At 42.8% G+C, this 20,257-nt stretch overlaps 1 protein-coding gene across 1 annotated transcript in view; it reads right to left on the reverse strand.

Moving 5' to 3' along the window:
• The window catches only part of RSF1 (remodeling and spacing factor 1), a 78,986-nt gene that overhangs the window by 26,542 nt on the left and 32,187 nt on the right, over nt 1-20,257 (reverse strand). The window contains exons 3-7 of the mRNA XM_068139793.1: nt 17,584-17,676; nt 15,328-15,533; nt 11,936-12,093; nt 4,673-6,399; nt 769-966 (exon numbers count right to left, since the gene is read on the reverse strand). Of these exons, the coding sequence (XP_067995894.1) occupies nt 769-966; nt 4,673-6,399; nt 11,936-12,093; nt 15,328-15,533; nt 17,584-17,676 (2,382 nt within the window). The remainder of the gene's footprint in view (nt 1-768; nt 967-4,672; nt 6,400-11,935; nt 12,094-15,327; nt 15,534-17,583; nt 17,677-20,257) is intronic.

Genomic DNA, 20,257 nt, shown 5'->3' on the forward strand with positions numbered 1-20,257 from the left:
CATGCTCACACAGAGGAAAGCTGGTCACTTCCTCAGTCAAGGCAATTTTATGTCCAGCCTTACAGATCTAAGGGTATACAGAACTAGGCAACTATCTGAATTCCTATGTAGGTTGGGTAAAACCTGAGATACCCCTTTCCATTAAAAATGAGGGACAAAGCTGGCATAAGCTGTGGAATATTGATCTCTAACATCTCAAAGGTTGAACTTTGTCTCAGCTGGGCTGGGATACCTGTAACACACCCGAGAGAATGCTTATTTTGTGGATTCATAGCAGGACAGGATGTTACGATTTCCCAGATTACCAGAGTAATCCACTATGACATTTACCACTGATGAACCAGAACCAGGACTATCAGAGACAGTGAAAGCTTGCTGTGGGGTTTTGCTGTCGCAGTCCTCAGGGTAGTGTGCAGCTGTACCCAACCAGGATGATGATGTAGCTGTGACCATGCTACAAGCCGCTGGAAAGCATGCACTGCACTGCTTGTTGGGCGTCTCCTCTGTATTCAGTGAGGTTGCAAGCACCCCAAAGCCTCACTCAGATTAATTCTCAGTGGGCTGTGTCTACACCACATAAAAGAGGACATTTCAGAGGCGGTAAACAGAAGAAGTAATTTCCCTCTCTCCTTAATAAAGGTGAACTCATCTACTATCATGTTTTTACCATCTAAAACCTAGAGAGCATTCTCCAACACATAGCCACCCCAAAGGATGATACACCCCAACTGACACAACAGCTAATAGCAGCTTTCCCCAAAAGCCTACCAGCTCGGGGTGATTGGGAAGGCCACACTTCTTGCACGGCTCATCGTCATCAGCTGGTGCAGCTGCTTCTTCCTCCTCCTCCTCCTCTTCCTCCTCCTCCTCAGAGTTTTTTTCACTCTCTGAGTCCTCACTTTCTTCATTACTTGAGTATTTCCACCTGCCACGTGTTCGTGTACCCGTCCACCGCACTTTGCTTCTCTATGAGACACAGCATTTCAAAGAGAAAACACAGAGGAAGCTCACAGTTTCTCCTCAGATCTTAGAACCCCTTTATAGTGAAATGATTCATTTCAATCAGGACAGCTGCAGTAACTACAACAATTTTAATGAATAGATTACCTTTTAAAGAGCCTTAAAATGAAATAGAGAAAAAGTCACACCTACCCTGCAGGAAGGTATTTTCAAGTATGATTTAAAAGTAGGAAGACAAATTTGTTAGCCTCTTTTTTTCTGTTTTGATAAGGTAAACTTGCTTGTGAACATGGTAAATTCTACATTTCACAAAATCACAGAACATTAGGAATTGAAAGGGACCTCAAAAGATCATTGAGTCCAATCCCCCCTGAGCAGGTCACACAGGAACACATCCAGGCAAGTTTTGAAAGTCACCAGAGTAGACTTCACAACCTCTCTGGGCAGCCTGATCCAGGGCTCCATCACCCTCACAGTGACAAAGTTTCTCCTTATGCTCATGTGTAGTCTACTCTGCTCCATCTTGCACCCATTGCCCCTTGTCCTATCTTTTGACATCATTGAGCAGAGCCTGGCTGCATCCTCCCAGCACTGCCCTTTACATCTTTAGAAACCTGAATGAGGTCACTCCTCAGGCTCCTCTTCTCCAAGCTAAACAGCCCCAGCTCGCTCAGGCTTTCCTCAAAAGAGAGATGTTCCATTCCCTTCAGCATCTTTGTGGCTCTGTGCTGGACTTGTTGAAGCAGTTCCCTGTCCTCCTTGAACTGAGGGGCCCAGAACTGGACTTCTTAATGATACTTTCCTCAAACCAAAGACAACCTTTCCCTCCTTCATGTACAGTTGAAATCTTTTATTTCACTTCAGGAAACGTGCTTGCACTCTTACAAGTCTATTAGCTTCAGCATTTCTGGTGCTTTCCTCTAAGAGAGGCATATTCTCCTGAAATAAAATCACTGCATATTTTTAAGTGCATAACTTCTATCTGTATTTCTTTTACATTTATACTTCTCCATTATTTTTCTGATTCAGTTTCATGTTTCTTTTTTTAGCTAATCAAAGGGACATCTACTCCCCTCCCAGAATCCCACAATGGTAGGGATTAGAAGGGACTTCTGGAGATCAGCCAGTCCAACCCCCCTGCCAAAACATACCATCTTTACTCTCATATTTTGAAATAAAACCAGATTTTGACTAAAAGTCAGAATATTATTTTGATGAGGCCATTTTCTGCAACTATTTTTTTATTTAAAGCAACACATCAAACTTTTCTTCTCATCAACTGACTTCTTTCCCATAGACATCACTTTCTCCCAATTCTTCCCAAAGACACTGTAAAAGGAAAATACATCTCTAGCTTTTTCAACTCAGAACATTGTCAGCTCAGCCTGACCAAGCTGAGTAAATGAACATGTACAAAATATTCTGTTTCTCCTGCAGGATGGACTTGAGCCAAAGCAGTATTTCTCCTAGTGATATAATTTTGTTTCAGGCTCTTAACATTGATTTCTCCTCCTTTACATGTTTTATGCTTCACTAAAATTTAGTAGCAAATGTATTTTAAATCCATGATAGTATTAGTTAAAGTTTAGGCTTCATTGTGTATCATTATTATTTCCAATCTAATTTTTAAAGAGCAGACACATTCATAGATTCACAGAATGGGTTGGGTTGGAAGGAACTTTAAAGATCATACAGTTTCAACCCCCTTGCCAAGGGCAGGGACACCTTCCACTAGCCCAGGTTGCTCAAGGCTTCATCCAGCCTGGCCTTGAACACCTCTAGAGAGAGGACATCCATACCCTCCCTGGGCAACCTATTCCAGTGTCTCCCCATCCTCACTGCAAAGAATTTCTTCTTAATGTCCAGGCAAAATCTGCCCTTTTCAAGCTTCAATCCATTCCTCCTCATCCTATCACTATAAGCCCTTGTAAAAAGTCCCTCCACAGCTTTCTTGTAGGTCCCTTTCAGGTACTGGAAGGCTGCTACAAGGTCTCCCTGGAGCATTCTTAGTTTCAAACTCCTTCCTCTACTATCCTTACTTTAAAATCTCTCTGCAATAAACTAAGCATATTTTCACAGAATCACCAAGGTTGGAAGAGACCTCAAAGATCATCAAAAGTCCAACCTGCCACCACAGGTTGACTCAAATTTTTTTTGGCCAACAGTAATAGAAAATTGGATTTTGATCTCTTTATCTTTCAAAACCAAAGAGATCCAAGTTAAAACACCTACAGCAACAGTATTTTGAAATCAAAACTCCAGTTAGAATCATTATTATTTTCAATTCTCATTTCTTTATGTATATGACATTATTTTTTTTCAGTATAGATGTCATCATTCACTGACAAATCAACTGCTTGGTTCATTCTAGGGAGGTTATTCAACATGTATGTATGTATGTGTCCATGCAACTTCGAGTGTAAATAGTTACTTGACATACTTTTAAGAGGCGTGCTCATAAGCAGAAGTTTATCATGAACAAAGATACCTCCACCAGAAGTTGAAGATACATCCCACATATGAGAACAGCTAAATTAGAAGAGATTCATAGACTGCTTTAGGATGGGAAGGACCTTTCAAGGTCACCCAGTCCAACTCTCCTGAAGTGAGGAGGGACAACTTCAACTACAGCAAACTGCTCATAGCCCTGTCCAACCTGACCTTGAATGTTTCCAAGGATGGGGCATCTACCACCTCTGTGAACAACCTGGGCCAGTGTTTCCACCATCCTAATTATATAAAGAATTCACAATAACTTTAACTTCACCTAGAAAGAGAAGTCAATGTTGTTATTCCTCACCATTTGTTGGCTCCTTTTTGGCTTATGAAGCATCCATCTAATAAATCCACAGGAGCTAGAAGTCACCCCTTAGCCATTCAACCAGACTGACTCAGGTCTGACCAGTTGTGGTAGTTTTAGGCTATGCCTTTTAAAACTTTTTCACAGATCTTGAGAAGAAAAGTAGTAAAATGCAAATAAATCACTATTGGGTGTAAAAAGGAAAATAAAGATAATACTAAACAATCCCATTGGAGAGATCTCTACCATAAGATGGTTTGTACCAAAACAATTCCTTCTTCCCTTCTTGCTTCTTTGCTTGGGAGAAATACTAACTTGCTTCTGCTTGACCTTGGCTTCATTGTTTTGGTTAAGTCTGACAGCAACTTTGTCTGCTCCTTTCTCTTCTCCCTTTTGGATGGGGGAAGGGGGGGAAGAGGCAGAAAAAGAAGAAGCTAGTAGCTTCCCCTGGTCCTTGACCAGGGGGGTTCTTGTGCTGTTTAGTAATTGTAAATAGTTGTAAATACAGTAACTTCTATTTTGTACATATTCATTGCATTCCATTGTAGATTGTAGTTTTGCTAGTAAATACAGCTTTCATTTGCTTCCAGCTGAGCTGGTCTGGCAAAGTTAATGCTGGGGGGGGGAAATTTCAACCCACTGCAGCAGTCTTTAGAGGTATTCACTCCCATTGACTTGATCTACTTATTTTAGGTTAAGTGAGAGGTTTTATAGACTTTTAAGTCAACGCATACTAGCACTCACTTAGGGAGGGGGTTAAGTTGCTGGACTCTACTAACTGGACTGCAAATCAAGTTTCTTGCAGCAGCTGACCCAAGGAGTATCATCCTCAACATCCCTTTCTAAGTGCATGTTCTCCTGATAGGTAAGATCAGAGGTGTTTGTCACTCTTGGGCCATAAAACTGAATTACCTTGTTGACCTTAGAATTTGCCTCCTTCTCGTGTTTTTTTGCATCTTCTTTCCGCTCGTGTTTTTGTGCTGCTGCAGGTTTCTCCTCTTCCTCTTCAGGTCGTTTTTTGTCAGGTTTCTGATCCCGAGTCTCCACAACTTTGGGAGTAGGCTTGGATATTCTTGGAGATCGCCTCAAGGTGCGGCCAATGCTGACCTCTTCTGGCGGTGTTTCTGCCTTTCTCTTCCGACTGGAGATCCTGATGGTTAATTTAATTCCTTCTTTCTGTCTTTCAGAAGTTATTTCTTTATTGCCTGTTTCACAACTTTCTTCTTCAGAAACCAGCTTATACTTATATTTGCTTTTAGGTGCTGGAGATTCATTTTTGCTCTCTGATGAGTCCTCTAGATTAGAAGTATGGGCATCATCTAACCTATCTGGCTCTGTCTTAGCAGCTTCTGGCTCTTCCTCTTGTTTTTCAGGTCCAGGTTTTTCTTCTGCTTTGCTCTCCTCAGGTAGAGTTGTTTTACTATCAGAGTCCTCCTTTTCCAAAACAGGTTTCTCTAAAGTAACAGGAGAAGTAGATGCAGGGGGTATCTCAGCAGCTTTTGGAGAATTGGGTTTCTCCTCAGACTCATCTTTACTTTTCAAAGTCTCTTCATCGGTCAGTGCAAGCTGGGGCAGTTCTGCAGGAGCAGATGCATTCGTGGACTTCTCTAGCTTCTCTAAACATTCTTTGGGTGGTGGCAGTCTGTCCTTTTGGATGTCCATGGCTACTTTATCTTCAGTTGTTTTGGCACAGTCTTCAGCATTTGAAGACTCTTCCACTATTGTTTCAGTAGTCGTGCTGTCAAGGGACTCTTTTTCCACAGGACTAGATTCCTCCTTTAAAGGCACTTTCTGATTGGAAACCTCAGAGACCACAGCCCCTGTTTCCTTTACCACAGCTACTGCGTTTTTCTCAGCCTCACAGGCTTTGATAATTTTACTAACAGAATTTAGGGAGTCTGACCCCTTCTCCCCACTGTTCCCATTTTTCTCTTTCAGTGAGCTGCTCTCTTCCTTCAGGCCAGCTGAGTGTTCCGATTTGTTGTTCTGTATGACGCTCGGCGTTATTTTTTCACAGCTAACCTCTCCATTGACCAGCACTTTCCCTTCAGGACATAAAGCAGTAATTGTAGGGACTCTCTTAAAAGCTTCTTCTTCTGGTTTCCCTTCTTCCTTCAAGACATCTTTTGTTGGAGTAACACATTTACACAGGGGCCCCTTTATTGGGCTGTCGTAGTCATCTGTCAGCTTGATCTCTCGCTTTTTAAGTGGTATTTTTGCCTGCTGGTCATTTTTCAGTTTCTCACTTTCTTCCACAGATTTCTCCATGATTTCTTGAGGAGTTTTAACATTAACACAAAATTCTAACCTCTCTGGCTCATGAACTATTTTGTCTGTACAACTTTTGACTTCTTTTAAGTCTTTTGAGTCCATTTTGTTTTCCTTCACCTCTACTTTAACCGGCTTGACGTTTTCTTTAAAGGAGTCGCTTTCTTCTTTGACAGTTTGCTTTTCTTCATTGTATTCTGAAGGTTTCTCTAATTTTACTATTACTGGCAATTTTATGATTTCTTTCTCCTCCACTTTCTCTGTTTTCAGCATAGTTTCATCTTCTTTGACCACAGGAGGAGGAAGGCTTTCTGGTTCCACCGACTGTTCCTCCACCACCTCTTTTTCCTCTTTGACTTTTACTTGACTTTCTGTTGACAGAGAAAAACAGCAATGAAACAACCAGGGAACCTACAGCATTACAAAGAGCACCCATCAAATAAAGACGTATCTAAAAAACCCAACGACCTAGAGTCCCTCTCAAATTAATCTTCTCTCCGGGAATGATTAGGAGCCTGGCTTAACTAATACTGCCATTAAAGGAGGCTGTCAATTTTTAGCTATAGAACCAGAGCGTGGTTTAATTATGGACTTAAACTTCAGAAGTTAGGGGCAGAATGCTAGATTTCTCTTTCTTAATACAGACATCTCAGGCCCTTCTCTAGTCAGACCACAACACTTTCAGAAGAAACATAAAACCTAAGCAAAGAGAGCATGAAGCATCAGCTTGAAGCCTCACTTGAGTTTCTGAGTTCACAAAGCAGAATACGGTGTAAGTTCCATGTCCTACAAGGCAAGTTCCAAGCAGAAATCAGCCTCCTACTTGTACACAGTTTTGTTTCAAGAAATGCTTAACTGTTGGATTTCAACAGGTCACAGAAAACACATTCAATGTTACAGCTTATGGCAAAATGCACTCTGGAGGCTCTGCATACTGAGTTCATCTCCTATCATGGATTCACAGAATTGTTTTGGTTGGAAAAGACCTCTAAGATCACTGAGTCCAACCATCAACCCAGCACCACCACAGCCACTAAACCATGTTCCGAACAGTCATGTCTACACGTTTCTTGAACACCTCCAGGGATGATGACTCCACCACCTCCCTGGGCAGCCTGTTCCAATGCCTGAACACCCTTGTAGTAAATAATGTTTTTCCTAATGTCCAACCTAAACCTCCCCTAGCACAATTTCAGGCCATCTTCTCTCATCCTATCACTCGGTACAAGGGAGAAGAGAATAAGCCCTACCTCACTCCAACCTCCTTTCAGAGAGTTGTAGAAAGCAATGAGGTCTCCCTTCAGCCTCATCTTCTCCAAACTAAATGGTCCCAGGTCCCTCTGCTCCTCACAAGTCTTGTTCTCCATACCCCTTAACAGCTTGTTGTCCTTCTCCAGACACACTCCAGCACTTCACTGTCCTTCTCAGGAGTGAGAACCTCAAAACTGAACCCAGTATTCAAGGTGTGCCCTCACTTCCCTGTTCCTGCTGGTCACGCTATTCCTGATATGTGCCAGGATGCTGCTGGCCTTCTTGGGCACCTCAGTACACTGCTGACTCACGTTCAGGTAGCTGTCAACCAACATCCCCAGGTCCTTTCCTGCTAGTCAATGTTCCAGCCACCATGCCCCAAGCCTGTAGTGTTGGATAGGGCTGTTGTGACCTAAGTGCAGGACCTAGCACTTGGCTTTATTAAACCTCAGACATTTGACTGTGTACTATGAAAACACAGGCAATTCTATCTTTGCTTAACCCAGTTTTTAAAACAAGCACAGTGAGTAGTAGCATAGCACAGAAAACCCTGCAGAGCTCAAGGAAATATAACTACTCTGCTAAGTCAGCTTTACATCATTAGGGTTTGAAGTAAAGTTTGAGCACTCAGAAGAACCCACACATTTATTTTTGTCAGTTATTTATTACTATTATTAAACCTACTATTTATTACTACTGCAGCCTCTTAATACCTTGTGCTTTTTATTTTAACAGGCTTTTTGAGTCAGCTAGTGACAGAATTAATTAGAAAGAGCAACTATAGCAGCACTACATATAGTAGAGCAACATTCCCTACCATTTGGAAGAGGTTATTGCAAGTGTGCAGCAACTTCAAGCAAAAAAGATTGGGTGTTTTTTTCTTCTAACTCCACACTAATGCAATTTTTTTTTTTCCAAGAGCAGAGCTTCACAAAATGGTTAGAAACACATAGGGGAAAGAATGTGACAGTTAACAGCTACATTAAAGAAAAAAGGCATTTTAGAAAGACTGTTGAGGAGGAACTCCTAGATTTTATAGTCTTTTCAAATAGAAAGCATGAATCCAAAGAGGTCTCAGCAATTAGTATAGCAGTGAAAGATGCCTCTCTAAGGCACCAGAAGGGAAAGCACTTTGAAAGCTCAAGGATGTTTTCAATCCCCTTCACAGAATTTGTCCCCACTGAGCCCTTTTAACCTAAAAACTCTCTTAAATTTGTCTGTTGCAGTAATTTTTTTTTCCCTGTGACTGATTTCTTCCACTCTCCCTTCAGTTCTTTCTGTCCAGGCTCTGTTTAACCATGGGATGGGATGCTCAGGGAGGTGGTGGAATCACTACCCCCAGAGACGTTAAGAAACTTGTGGAAAAGAGCTAGATTGTGTGGTCCTGCTCTGGCAGAGGGGTTGGACTTGATGATCTCTTTGGGTCCCTTCAAACCCCTGACATCCTGTGATCCTGTGACATGGCACTATGGGACGTGGTTTAGTGGTCATAGTGGTCTTAGCTCGATGGTTGTACTCAATAACCTTAGAATTGTTTCAGTTGGAAAAGACCTCTATGATTCTACAATTTCTTCCCTTCACCTTCTGCCTTATCCTAAACTTTATCAAGTATCACCAGAACCCCCAAAATTCTTTATACTGGAAATAAACAGTTGTTCCACAGTTTAACTCCCTGAACTGATCATAAGGCTTTTCATAGCTGCAAAATGACTGTGCAGTTGATGCACAAGTTGTGATTGACTCCAAGTCAATCAAAGAGGCTAGTAAAAAACATGCAAGCATTGCTTCATTTCCTCTTGGCCTTGTATGAACCAATTTAATGCTGTCTGGGAAGTGGAAAAAGCAAAGAGTTATCAGCTGTTCCAGTATCTTTTCATTGTGCCTTAGGATGGCTTTGTGTTAAGTCCTTGGACTAAGAGAAAGGAATATCCAAACTTCTCAACTTTAAGCAGTGCTCTGTGAAGACACTGACAGCACTTACAGCACTGCAATGTAATTAATATCATTATTCACTACACATATGGCCCTGGGAGTGACTTTGCATCAACACACAGCCTAAGGCAAGTACAGACCCAGGTGAGCTCTGCCATTTCACTTGGGGAGTTATCTACAGCAGGAACATTCATTAAGATGTTTCCATATGGCTCCTCCTGAATTCAACACAAAGTAAGCATGAAGTAGAGATCTCAACTAGATGAGCTAAGCTTGGATTGATCAATTATTGGCGAGACAAAGGCAAGACCAGTACTTTGGAGGTAATTCGGTAGCATCGATAAGCATGCAGGTCATGTTGTCACCTACATGCACAGAGGGACACTGGAAATGCCTCAGACTGAAAGACAAAGCTACTGGTATTCATCAGCCTACTGCAATTTCTACAGTAGTCTTTTAATGCTTCAACAACTCAAATTTTATCTGTGTGTTTGTTTATTCTGTTCTGCACTCTTTGTTGCAAAGAATGTGATGAAAACAGCAAGTCTTCCTATTTGATACTCAGAACCAAGACAGGCCTTGGGCTACAGCCATATATCCAATGAAATTAAACAGATTTGAAGAAACAAAACTAACAATGGACTCCAATTTTTTTTTCTGACTGTGAAAATATCTTCTTCTATCACAGAAGCATGGAGGTTGGAATGGATCCCCAGAAATCATCTAGTCTGATGGCACTGCTCAAACAGGGGTACCCAGAGCAGGGTGCACAGGATCATGTTCAAGTGCGTTTAAATCTGTCCAAAGAAGGAGACTGTACAATCTCTCCGGGCAGCCCAATCCAAGAACTTTCTATGAAAAGAAGTTCCTTATGTTTAGTTGGAACTTCCCATGCTGTAGTTTATGCCCACTGCTCCTTGTCTTGTTGCTGGGCACCACTGAAAAGAGCCCAGCCCCATCCTCTTTGCCCCCACTCTTTAGATATTGATAATCATGAAAAGATCCCCTCTCAGTCTGCTCTTCTCCAGGTTAAACAGCCCCAGGTCTCTCAGCCATTACAAGTAAAGAGATATTCTCCAGTCCCCTCATTATCTTTGTAGCCTCCACTGGACTCTCTCCACTTGTTCCTTGTCTCTCTTGAACTGGGGAGCTCAGAACTGGACACAGGGCACTAGGGCAAAGCAGAGGGGGAGAAGAACCTCTCCTGACCTGCTGGTCGCATCCTTTTTAGCACATCCCAGAAGACCATTGGTCTTGTTGGCCACAAGAGCACACTGGCAGCTGGCACAGCTGTGTTTTAACTAAGTTGTAACAGCAGCTGGTAAGCTGGGTAAAATTCATTGGGATAACAACATTACAGCCTTCTATAACTTGAAAAAAAAGCCTCAGGTTCTTAGAATGTAAAATATTTCAGGCTGATTCTTAATAAAACCAGTGCACAAATCAACAGGTCAGGGAAATTATCATAGAATGGCTTAGGTTGGGAGGGACCTTAGAGATCATCTAGTCCAACCTCCCTACCATGGGCAGGGATGCCTCTCAACTAGACTCAGCCGCTCAAGGCCTCATCCAACCTGCTTTGAACACCACCAGAGGAGGCGGCCTCCACAACTTCCCCAGGCAGCCTATTTCAGAGTCTCACCATCCTCGTATTGAAGAACTTCTTCCTAAGATCCAGTCTAAAACCATTCCCCCTTGCTCTATTGCTAGACACCCTTATGAAAAGTCCCTCTCCAGCTTTCCTGTAGGTGTTAGAAGGCAGCTGTAAGGTTCCCCAGAGTTTTCTCTACTTCAGGTTGAACACCCCCAGCTCCCTCAGCCTGCCTATCCGTGTTTCAGAGGTGTTCCAGCCCTTGGATTGATCCTCTGGACTCACTCACTCCAACAGCTCTGTGTCCTTGCTATGATTGGGACACCAGAACTGGATGCAGTATTCAGGGTGGGAGGTCTCAAGAGCAGAGAAAAGGGGCAGAACCACCTCTCTTGACCTTCTGGTGACACTCCTCTTGATTTAGCCCAGGATACGATTTGCCTTCTGGGCTGCATGAGCACGCTGCCAGCTCATGTGAGCGTCACATCGATCAACACACCCAAGTTATTAAATATGTGCAATGACATGATAATAAGGAAGCAAAAGAAGGCTCTTTTCTAACAACAACAATACAGTGGAGGTAGCTACGTAGCACTTTGAAAAAGTTTTAATATTTTAAATGTTGATTGGGAAATATTTGATGAAATAACCTGCTTTTTTTTTTTCCCCGATTCAAGCCCTAAAGAAAAAAGCCAACACCACACCCACTACTTCAGTGATTTCAATCAGGGCATTGCACAAACTTTTTTTCTTGGTCTTTTTAAACTTTTAATGTTGCTAGAAGAGGAAATGTTTGGCAACAGTTTGATGCCCCACGAAAAGATACAGCGATGAGCGTTTACAATATCATACAACATGTACAGCAAAGGTAAAATCACTTAGAAAACAATTTGTATACAGCTCTCTCCTTATAAATAAACTTTCAAACCTGAATACACCCAAGAAGAACTCCAAAAATATTTACCAGTTAGAAGTATTCAATATTTTCTTGATTTCCTTCAAACAAACATTTTCTTGGGGTGGTTTTTGTTGTTGTGTTAAGTCCTACTCTAACACGGTGACTTTTCATTCAGTTAAAAACTCTAACACTGCCTTGGCATAAGACTGAAAATGGAGAAAAGAAGGCAGAAAACCTTGTGTAGATGCTTCTTCACCCTTCTTGGCTTCTTCTTCATCTATGCTTGGGCTTTCACGTGATGAATTCTCCTGCTGAGAATTGTTGGGTTTCAACAGGGCTGGATCAATTTGCGCTTTCAAGAGCTCAAGGGTCTCAGCAAGCTCGTTGCGGTTTCTAGATAACAGAAGATAAAACACGTTGTCTGATAAGCCACTCACTGACCCGAGGGGTTCATGAGAAACAAACACACAGCATCTGCTTACATGAGCCCTGCCCTGCAAACCTGATACACATGCACTGCGAAGCACCTGACCTACCAGTGTGGCTGCAGCTTTGTGGAATCTCAGGCTAACAAACATCTCAGATTTTACTAGCGCTGTGTTGTTCTGGTCTGAGCATGGAGTCTCAGAACTTGCCCAGCAGAATCCCAATTGCTTCTGCTTTTGGCATTGATTTCTGGAGTCTAGAATCAAAGAATTGTTTTGGTTGGAAAACACCTCTAAGATCATCAAATCCAAGCATCAACCTAACACCACCATGGCCATTAAATCGCATCCCAGAGTGCCATGTCCACATGTTTCTTGAACACCTCCAGGGATGGTGACTCCACCACCTCCCTGGGCAGCCTGTTCCAATGCCTGACCACACTTGCAGGAAAGGAAATTTTTCCTAATATCCAACCTAAATCTCCCCTTGCACAACTTGAAGTTATTCCTCTCATTCCATCACCTGATAGTAGGAAGAAGAGACCAAGCCCCACCTCTCTCCAAGTTTATTTTGCAGAGTTGTAGAAAGCAATGAAGTCTTCCTACAGCCTCCTCTTCTCCAGACTAAACAACCCCAGTTCCCTCAGCAATTCCTCCTAAGATTTGTTCTCTAGATCCTTCACCATCTTTCTTGCCCTTCTCTGGACACACTCCAGCACCTCACTGTCCTTCTTGTAGGACATAAAGAATGAAGAGAGATAAACCCTGCTCAGCTCTTGATCAGTTTGCTTACATACATTCACTTTATCCTCTCACAACAGTTGTCCAAATGTCACTGGTAGCAGTGCTTATAATTTTAAACCACCATCAGTGGGCTATAAACAAGTCTGCATGACTCCCTTGGTTACTAATGTTACAGAGATTTGGAAACAAACCTTGAAGCATCATTTGACATTTTAAAAAATCATTTTTACATCTCTATTATTGAAATCAGAATTGATGATTCCATCCCTGAATCAAAGTGAGGCTTGACTGGGCTCTGGGTGACCTGATCTAGTTGAGGATGTCCCTGCTCACTGCAGGGAGGGTGCACTAGATGACCTTTAGAGGTCCCTTCCCAGTTGTCTGATTCTATGATTCTGAGTCCAGTCCCAGGGTGGTGAGACACTGGAACAGGTTGCCCAGGGAGGTTGTGAATGGCCCCTCTCTGGAGATATTCAAGTCCAGGTTGGACAGAACCTTCAGCAAACTGGTCTAGTGGAAGGTGCCCATGCCCATTGTTAGGGGTATTTGAACTAGGTGATCTTTAAGGTCCCTTCCACCTTGAACCACTCTATGTTTATATGATGAATCTACTTGTAACTAATCAAATTTTTAAGATATAAACCAAAACCAGGTAACTGATAACTATAAAACAAATTTCAAGCTGATTTTTTTCCCAGTAAGAAATGTTCCCTATACTTTTGCATAGAGAAGGAAAGTGAAAAGTAAAAGCTGTAACAAGAACCACAAACCCCACGAGTCTGATGCCAAAATACCATTTAAACACCAACAGCCTGAGACTCAGAGGCACTGAGTCATGCACACGTCAGTCTGCATCAGAGTAACACACCCCATCTTTAGCGATCCGTGAGCTAAAATCTACTCCAGGTTTCTCGTGCCTATTTGTACTGCTGACAGTTGTGCAGTTTCATGAAGTTAAAACTGCAATGTCACTCTCCCAAGAAAAAGAACTGCCTACTTGTCATTTCCTTAACAGAGCAGAAGTCACAGAAGTAGGAGACCCTCTCTGCTTCCTAAAGCGTCTAGCAGGCCCGTGAACAAGATGGAGCCACTGTCCTCAAGAGTCTTTTCTTGGTGCCTCTTCCATATTTTCCTTGTAGCCTCATCTGAAGGGGGCCTATAAGAAAGCTGGTGAGGTACTTTTTAGGATGTTGGGTAGTGATAGGACTAGGGGGAATGGATCTAAGCTAGAGGAGGGGAGATTTAGATTAGATGTTAGGAAGAAGTTTTTCACTGTAACAGAATCACAGGATCATAAAAGTGGTGAGACACTGGAAGGGGTTGCCCAAAGAGGTGATGGAAGCCTCAGACCTGAAGTTTTTGAGGCCAGGCTGGATGTGGCTCTGAGCAACCTGATGCAGTGTGAGGTGTCCCTGCCCATGGCAGGGGAGTTGGAATTAGGTAATAGTTGAGGTCCCTTCCAACCTTGATAATTCTGTGATTCTGTGACTGAGGAGAAAAATTAAGACACTGGCACTTATCAACAACTCAGTGAGTTACTTCCGTACAGTTTTTCACTAAAACATCCATGCATGAAATCCCACTGTCATGAATCCCACGGTTCTAGCTTGCGCTGGACCAGAACTAATCCTGTTCAGTGATCTGACTCCTCAGCTGAGGCTCTGCTCAGTGAGGGTACTTTCTGAAGATCAGGGCATGTTTGCACAGCTAGTAGCTGCTTCTAGCAGTGAGAACGCTGATGGGAAGAGTTACTGCCAAGGGCTGGGCTGAAGATCAGGCTTAAACTTGCTCCTGTGCAGACCAAAGGCACTGCTACATCTTACTTACATCTTAAACACTGGGGTGCATTAAGTAAGAGGTGGCACCTGCAGGGAGGAGTGGAAGGGACAGGTGACATCATGCTCAGTATAAAGCTGAGAGATCACAAGGGTCATGCTCTTGTCCTCAATGTCTGTTTTCAGACTCTGTCCATTCTTCTGCCTTCAATCCCAATCCACGTGTTACCAAATCAAACTCTTGAATCCAGTTCCCCTCTGTTGCTGAGTCCAGTCTGGGACTTCCCCAGTGCCTGCCCATCAGTGGTGACAGTGATGCAATTGCCACCAGAAGGCTGGGTTTGATATTGGTTTGTATCCATTTCTTTTTATTGTTATTATATTCACCAAAGCTGATTTAATTTCCCAACCCATCAGTCTCTCTCCCTTATTCCCTCTCTCTTCCCATTGGAAAGGCAGAGAAGTTCATAAAGAACATCTGTCACTTGTTTAGTGCCCAGCCCAGCCCTAATCCTTGACACCCCTGTAGGAGAAAGGGAGATTTATTAAAACAATTTTCTAAACCCTAATCCTTGACACCCCTGTAGGAGAAATGGAGATTTATTAAAACAATTTTCTAAACCTCAGTCACAAATAGCTAAAAAATCCCTATAAAAATAAGAAAGCAAAAGAGTAAGGAATACCTAACAATGCACTTCCACGTGGATCCATCCTGGTCATCCTGTTCTTCTATGTACATCCTGACATTATGCTCTTGGTCCAGCTGGTACCAGTACATCAGCCCATCCTTGTCTCGACCAATGGGCTGGAGACGCATGGCATCAGCATCCTCCTCGTTAATTATATTCTTAAACTTCAGATTGTCATCAAACTGACATTCACAGAGATACTGAGAAAGTGAGAAAGCAGAAAGACTGTTAAAAATACCAAAATATAAACAGAGATGAAAAAAAAAAAAAAATCAGCTCATTTCCTTTCAGTGTAATTTGGAACTTCTTAAGCTTCTCTCTGTAGGATCTGAGTTAGTTACAGCCAACAAGTTTTATTCCAGACTACGATGATTATAAAGGAGACATATTTTTGGGTCCATTTTTTCTGGACAGCTTAAAATGTTTATTTTTAGTGACTTCGTTTTTTGTTTTTAAACACAGTACAAATGGTCTCATTCTACAAAAAAAAATCCTACAAGAATGCTTGGGAGGATCTTTTTACAAGGGCTTGTACTGATAAGAGAGGGAAGGCCCTGAAGATGGGAGATTTATATTGGATATTAGAAAGAAATTCCTTACAGTGAGGATTGGCCAGGGAGGCTGTGGATGCCCCATCCCTGGAGGTGTTCAAGGCCAGGTTGGATGAGGCCTTGAGCAACCCAGTCTAGTGGAAAGTATCTTTGACAATAGCAGAATGGCAGGGGGGTTGGAACTGAGATGATCTTCAAGATCCTTTCCAAGCTGAACCATTCCACAAATCTGTGAACTTGGAATCAACCCTGATAGCTTTTTCAAGACTTGAAAAGATGAAGTCCCATCTTTGCCTTTGGAATTCAGCAAGGCAACAAACACTTTAGGAAGTGAACTGCACAGGAAAATAACTACTTAGAAAAACTGTCAAAGTGGGAAAACTAAGCCAAGTGTTCAATTCAGTTCAGGCTCATCCCACTCCACTGAGGATCATGCCTGTTATATGATCAACTCCACACTGAATACATCTTGCTGACAGTTCAGTCAAGCTAAATTTGGAAGATGTTTAAATGAGTGAGAAACCCAAATCTCCAAGATGTCCCTGCCCATTGCAGTGGGTTAGAAGTAGATGGCTAGGATGGCTGGATGCTTCACTGGGTTATAATCTGGCCCAAAGAGTGAATAGAGTTAAACTCAGTTGATGGTCAGTCACGAGTGGTGCTCCCCGGGGCTCACTTTTGGGGTCATGTCTCTTTAATATTTATATCAATGATCTGGATGAAGGAATTGAGTGGACCCTTGATATGTTTGCAGGTGACACTGAGTTGGGAGGGAGTGTTGATCTGCTTGAGGGTAGGAAGGTTTTCCAACGGGATCTGGCCAGGCTGGATCGATGGATCAAGGCCAACAGTATGAGATTCAACAAAGCCAGGTGCCAGGTCCTGCACTTGGGTCACAATAACCCCATGCAACACTCCAGGCTTGGGACAGAGTGTCTGGAAAGTTGCCCAGCACAAAAGGACCTGGGCATGTTAGCAGAAACCTGGTTGAAGATGAACCAGCTTATGTCCAGGTAGCCATGAAGGCCAGCAGCATCCTGACCTGTATCAGGACTAATGTGACCAGTAGGAATACATAAGTGATTGTGTCCCTGTACTCAGCACTGATGAGACTGCACCTTGAGTACTGTGCTCAGTTTTGAGGTACTCACTGCAAGAAAGACATTGAGGTGACGAATTGGGTCCAGAGAATGGCAATGAAACTGGTGAAGAGTCTTTTGAGGAGTGGGTGAGGGAAGTGGGATTGTTTAAACTGGAGAAAGGTGGCTCAGGGGTGACCTCCTTGCTCTCTATAACTACCTGAATGGAGGTTGTAGTGAGGTGGGTGCCCATTTCTTCTCCCTAGTAAGGAGTGAAAAGATGAGAGGAAATGGCTTCAAGTTGTGCTAGAGGAAATTTGGGTTGGAAATCAGAAGAAACTTCTTCAACGAAGGGGCTCCCAAGCACTGGAACAGGCTCCCCAGGGAGGTGGTTGAATCTCCATACATGGAATTGGTTGAAAGATGCAGAGATGTGGTGCTGAGGTACATAGTTTAGCACCAGACTTGGCAGAGTTAGAGGATGGTCAGACTTGAATGATCTTAAAGGTCTTTTCCAACCAAACAATCTCATGACCTTTAAGATCCCTTCCAACCCAAACCATGTGACAATATTTCAGTGAGGAAAAAGTCATTTAGGAACACAGTTGATGAATGTGTACCTTCAGAATCCCCAGTTTGCATTCAACACTCATTTCTAGGTATCCTTTTTTTTCCATCTCCCAAGCCCAAGTGCTGTTGAATTCTTGGCATATCTGTCAGAAAACAGGAAGATTGCTCACATTAGTGGGTGAAAGAAACTTTACACTTTTATATTAACAGTACTTTACTGCAATAACAATGGTACACATGCTCTTCAGGACTGCAGGTCAGAAAGACACAAAAAGTAAATAGAACTGGGGTAGGTTGGCAAGCACTGACAAATCTCCATGTAAGAGTAGGTCATTGAGACCTTGATCACCATCAACTTCTCTAAACCTCTTCAATTTGACACAGCTCTGAACTGGGGAAGCATTCCTGTCTCTGCTGTGCAAAATCTTTCATTTTTCTGAATACAATTTCTCTTGAGTAGAGGTGATTTCCTTACTGCACTTGGCACATAATTTGCCAAGCTCTCCTGGGGCCCCCTAAGTCCTACAACTATACTGCAAACAACAAATGGAGCTGATGCTCACTTCACACTGTGGCATTATTATTCTTTAGAAAGTATCTTGGACTTCAGGCTGCTTGCTAAATATTTTATGCTATTGTAAGCATAGCCAATTTCAATGTACTTAAAGGAAATGAATTCAATTACATCAATATGGGGATAGAGGGAAAAAAACAAACAGTAAAAAAAGTGGCAGTAGAGGATAAATAGATTGAGTCAGCAGGAACTGCTATAATGACTGTGGAGAAGGAATTCCCTCTCTTCCTAAGCACTTCTGAGTTGTTTAAAACAGCTCTCATGAAGAGAGAGGAGCTGCTTATCAATTGAGGACACATGGTGGGTTCTCCAAGCAGTGAGGCTATTCTAGTGGAAATACCCATTAGAAAGAGGCAAAAGCTCATCACAGCCACATCTCCTGTCAGGATTATTTTGAAGTGCCAGTGTCGAATCATAACTGTCCAAATTAGCACATGAGGTACTGCTAAACTTCAGGCTGCAGGGAAGTAAAGCCCTGCTGAATAGACTCAAAACACTGCCATGTCCCAATCACCGAATTATTATTAAACACAAGATACTAAGCTACTTAGAAACCCATGAATCATATCTGAAAGCAGCTTTCTCTGGGAACAGCAGTAAAACTAACCCTAAATTTCACCCACCAGAAGTACAGATCAGCTGATTCATGTCAGAAAACTCCACGTGGGGGGCTACAACCAAGACAAGGGCCGCTGCCCTCCTCTGTCCCCAGGGCCATGCTACCTACCCTCTACTACCCCTAGCATTGACACTGGGCCTTCAGTGACCCAAGGGTAAGACCATAATTAGATTGGCTCAGCCACACCATAAATCACACTCTTAACTTCACATGACTGACAGAACAGTGAAAAGAACTCTCTGGTCACAATGAATCCTGCTGGAGAACAGTTTTTCTGCTCCATCTGAAGTTAAGGAACATTACAGGGGTACTTCTCTGATACAAAGACAAAGCTCACAGCAAGTTAGTCGCCTTCCTCTCTCATCTTCCATTGTGTAATGTGAAGAACACTGGCAAACTGCACAAACTCTTGCTAAGGGCACATGCCTCTTGCTCTTCATTACTTGCTCATTAAGTATGAAAGCAATAATGAGACTTTTCCTGTGCTGTGGAAGCATCTGATTGTCAAAGCAAAACTCAGCAACATCAGAGATGATGAAGCATCTGCTCAAGCTGAAATGACGACATCATGAGAACTAAAAACCAGATGATCATGCTTTCTCCTGACAAGAACTGAACTACATCCCTGAACTACAGAGCTCACTGATCCAGGCTTTGCTGAAATGTCAGTCTCTGCCTTTGCAGAAGGGGCATTTTGCACTGATCAAAAACCTGCTGCTTGCAGGAGCATCTGGCTGCTACATGCTCAGCACCTTCCCAGCCTGCAAAAGAGATGCTCAAACACCTCACCCAAATATTTCTGAAGCAGTGGTGATGGCATCCAACACTCACTACCACCATGCTCCATATGGTCACTTTAAACAATGAAAGCAAGAAGGTAAAGACACAGCAGAGCAGTCTGCCTGGGTGTGACTGCAGACACCTGAATGCTACCAATCAGAAAAGGTAATGTGCTCAGAATGTGTTGATGTGGTGCTGGTCTCCTCTCACAGGTAATTAGTGACAGAACAAGATGGAATGGCCTCAAATTACAACAAGGTAGGTTTAGACTGGCCATTAGGAAAAAAAACTTCACAGAAAGAGTGGTCAGGCAATGGAATGTGCTGCCTAGGGAGGTGGTTGAGTCACCAACCCTGGATGTGTTTAAAGGTCATGTTTACACATGGTGCTTCGTGGCATGGTTTAGGGGTGAACTTTGTAGAGAAGGATCAACTGTTGGACTTGATTCCAGGGGTCTTTTCCAAGCTGAATGAGTCTATGATCTCAGGGTTGAAGGTTCATGTGAAAATGCACAATGTTTGACAACAGCCAGGTTGATTGAGTCTGTTCAGCAAGCATCTTGCCAGAAGACAGAGCAATCTGAATTAACTCAGCTACAAGTTCCTCAAATAAGAGCTAAGCTGGACAGTTCCTCCAAGCTGTTAAAATGCTTAGGACCAGCCACTGTTTTACCTCGGTCATCCACAACCATGCACATTCCTTGTGCAGAGGAGAAAAGTCAGATTCCTGGAGCCCTAGAGCCATTTTCTTC

The sequence above is a fragment of the Melanerpes formicivorus genome, unplaced genomic scaffold (assembly GCF_026170545.1).
Source record: "Melanerpes formicivorus ecotype bairdi unplaced genomic scaffold, bMelFor1.0.p_v2 SCAF_1, whole genome shotgun sequence".
NCBI lineage: Eukaryota > Metazoa > Chordata > Aves > Piciformes > Picidae > Melanerpes > Melanerpes formicivorus.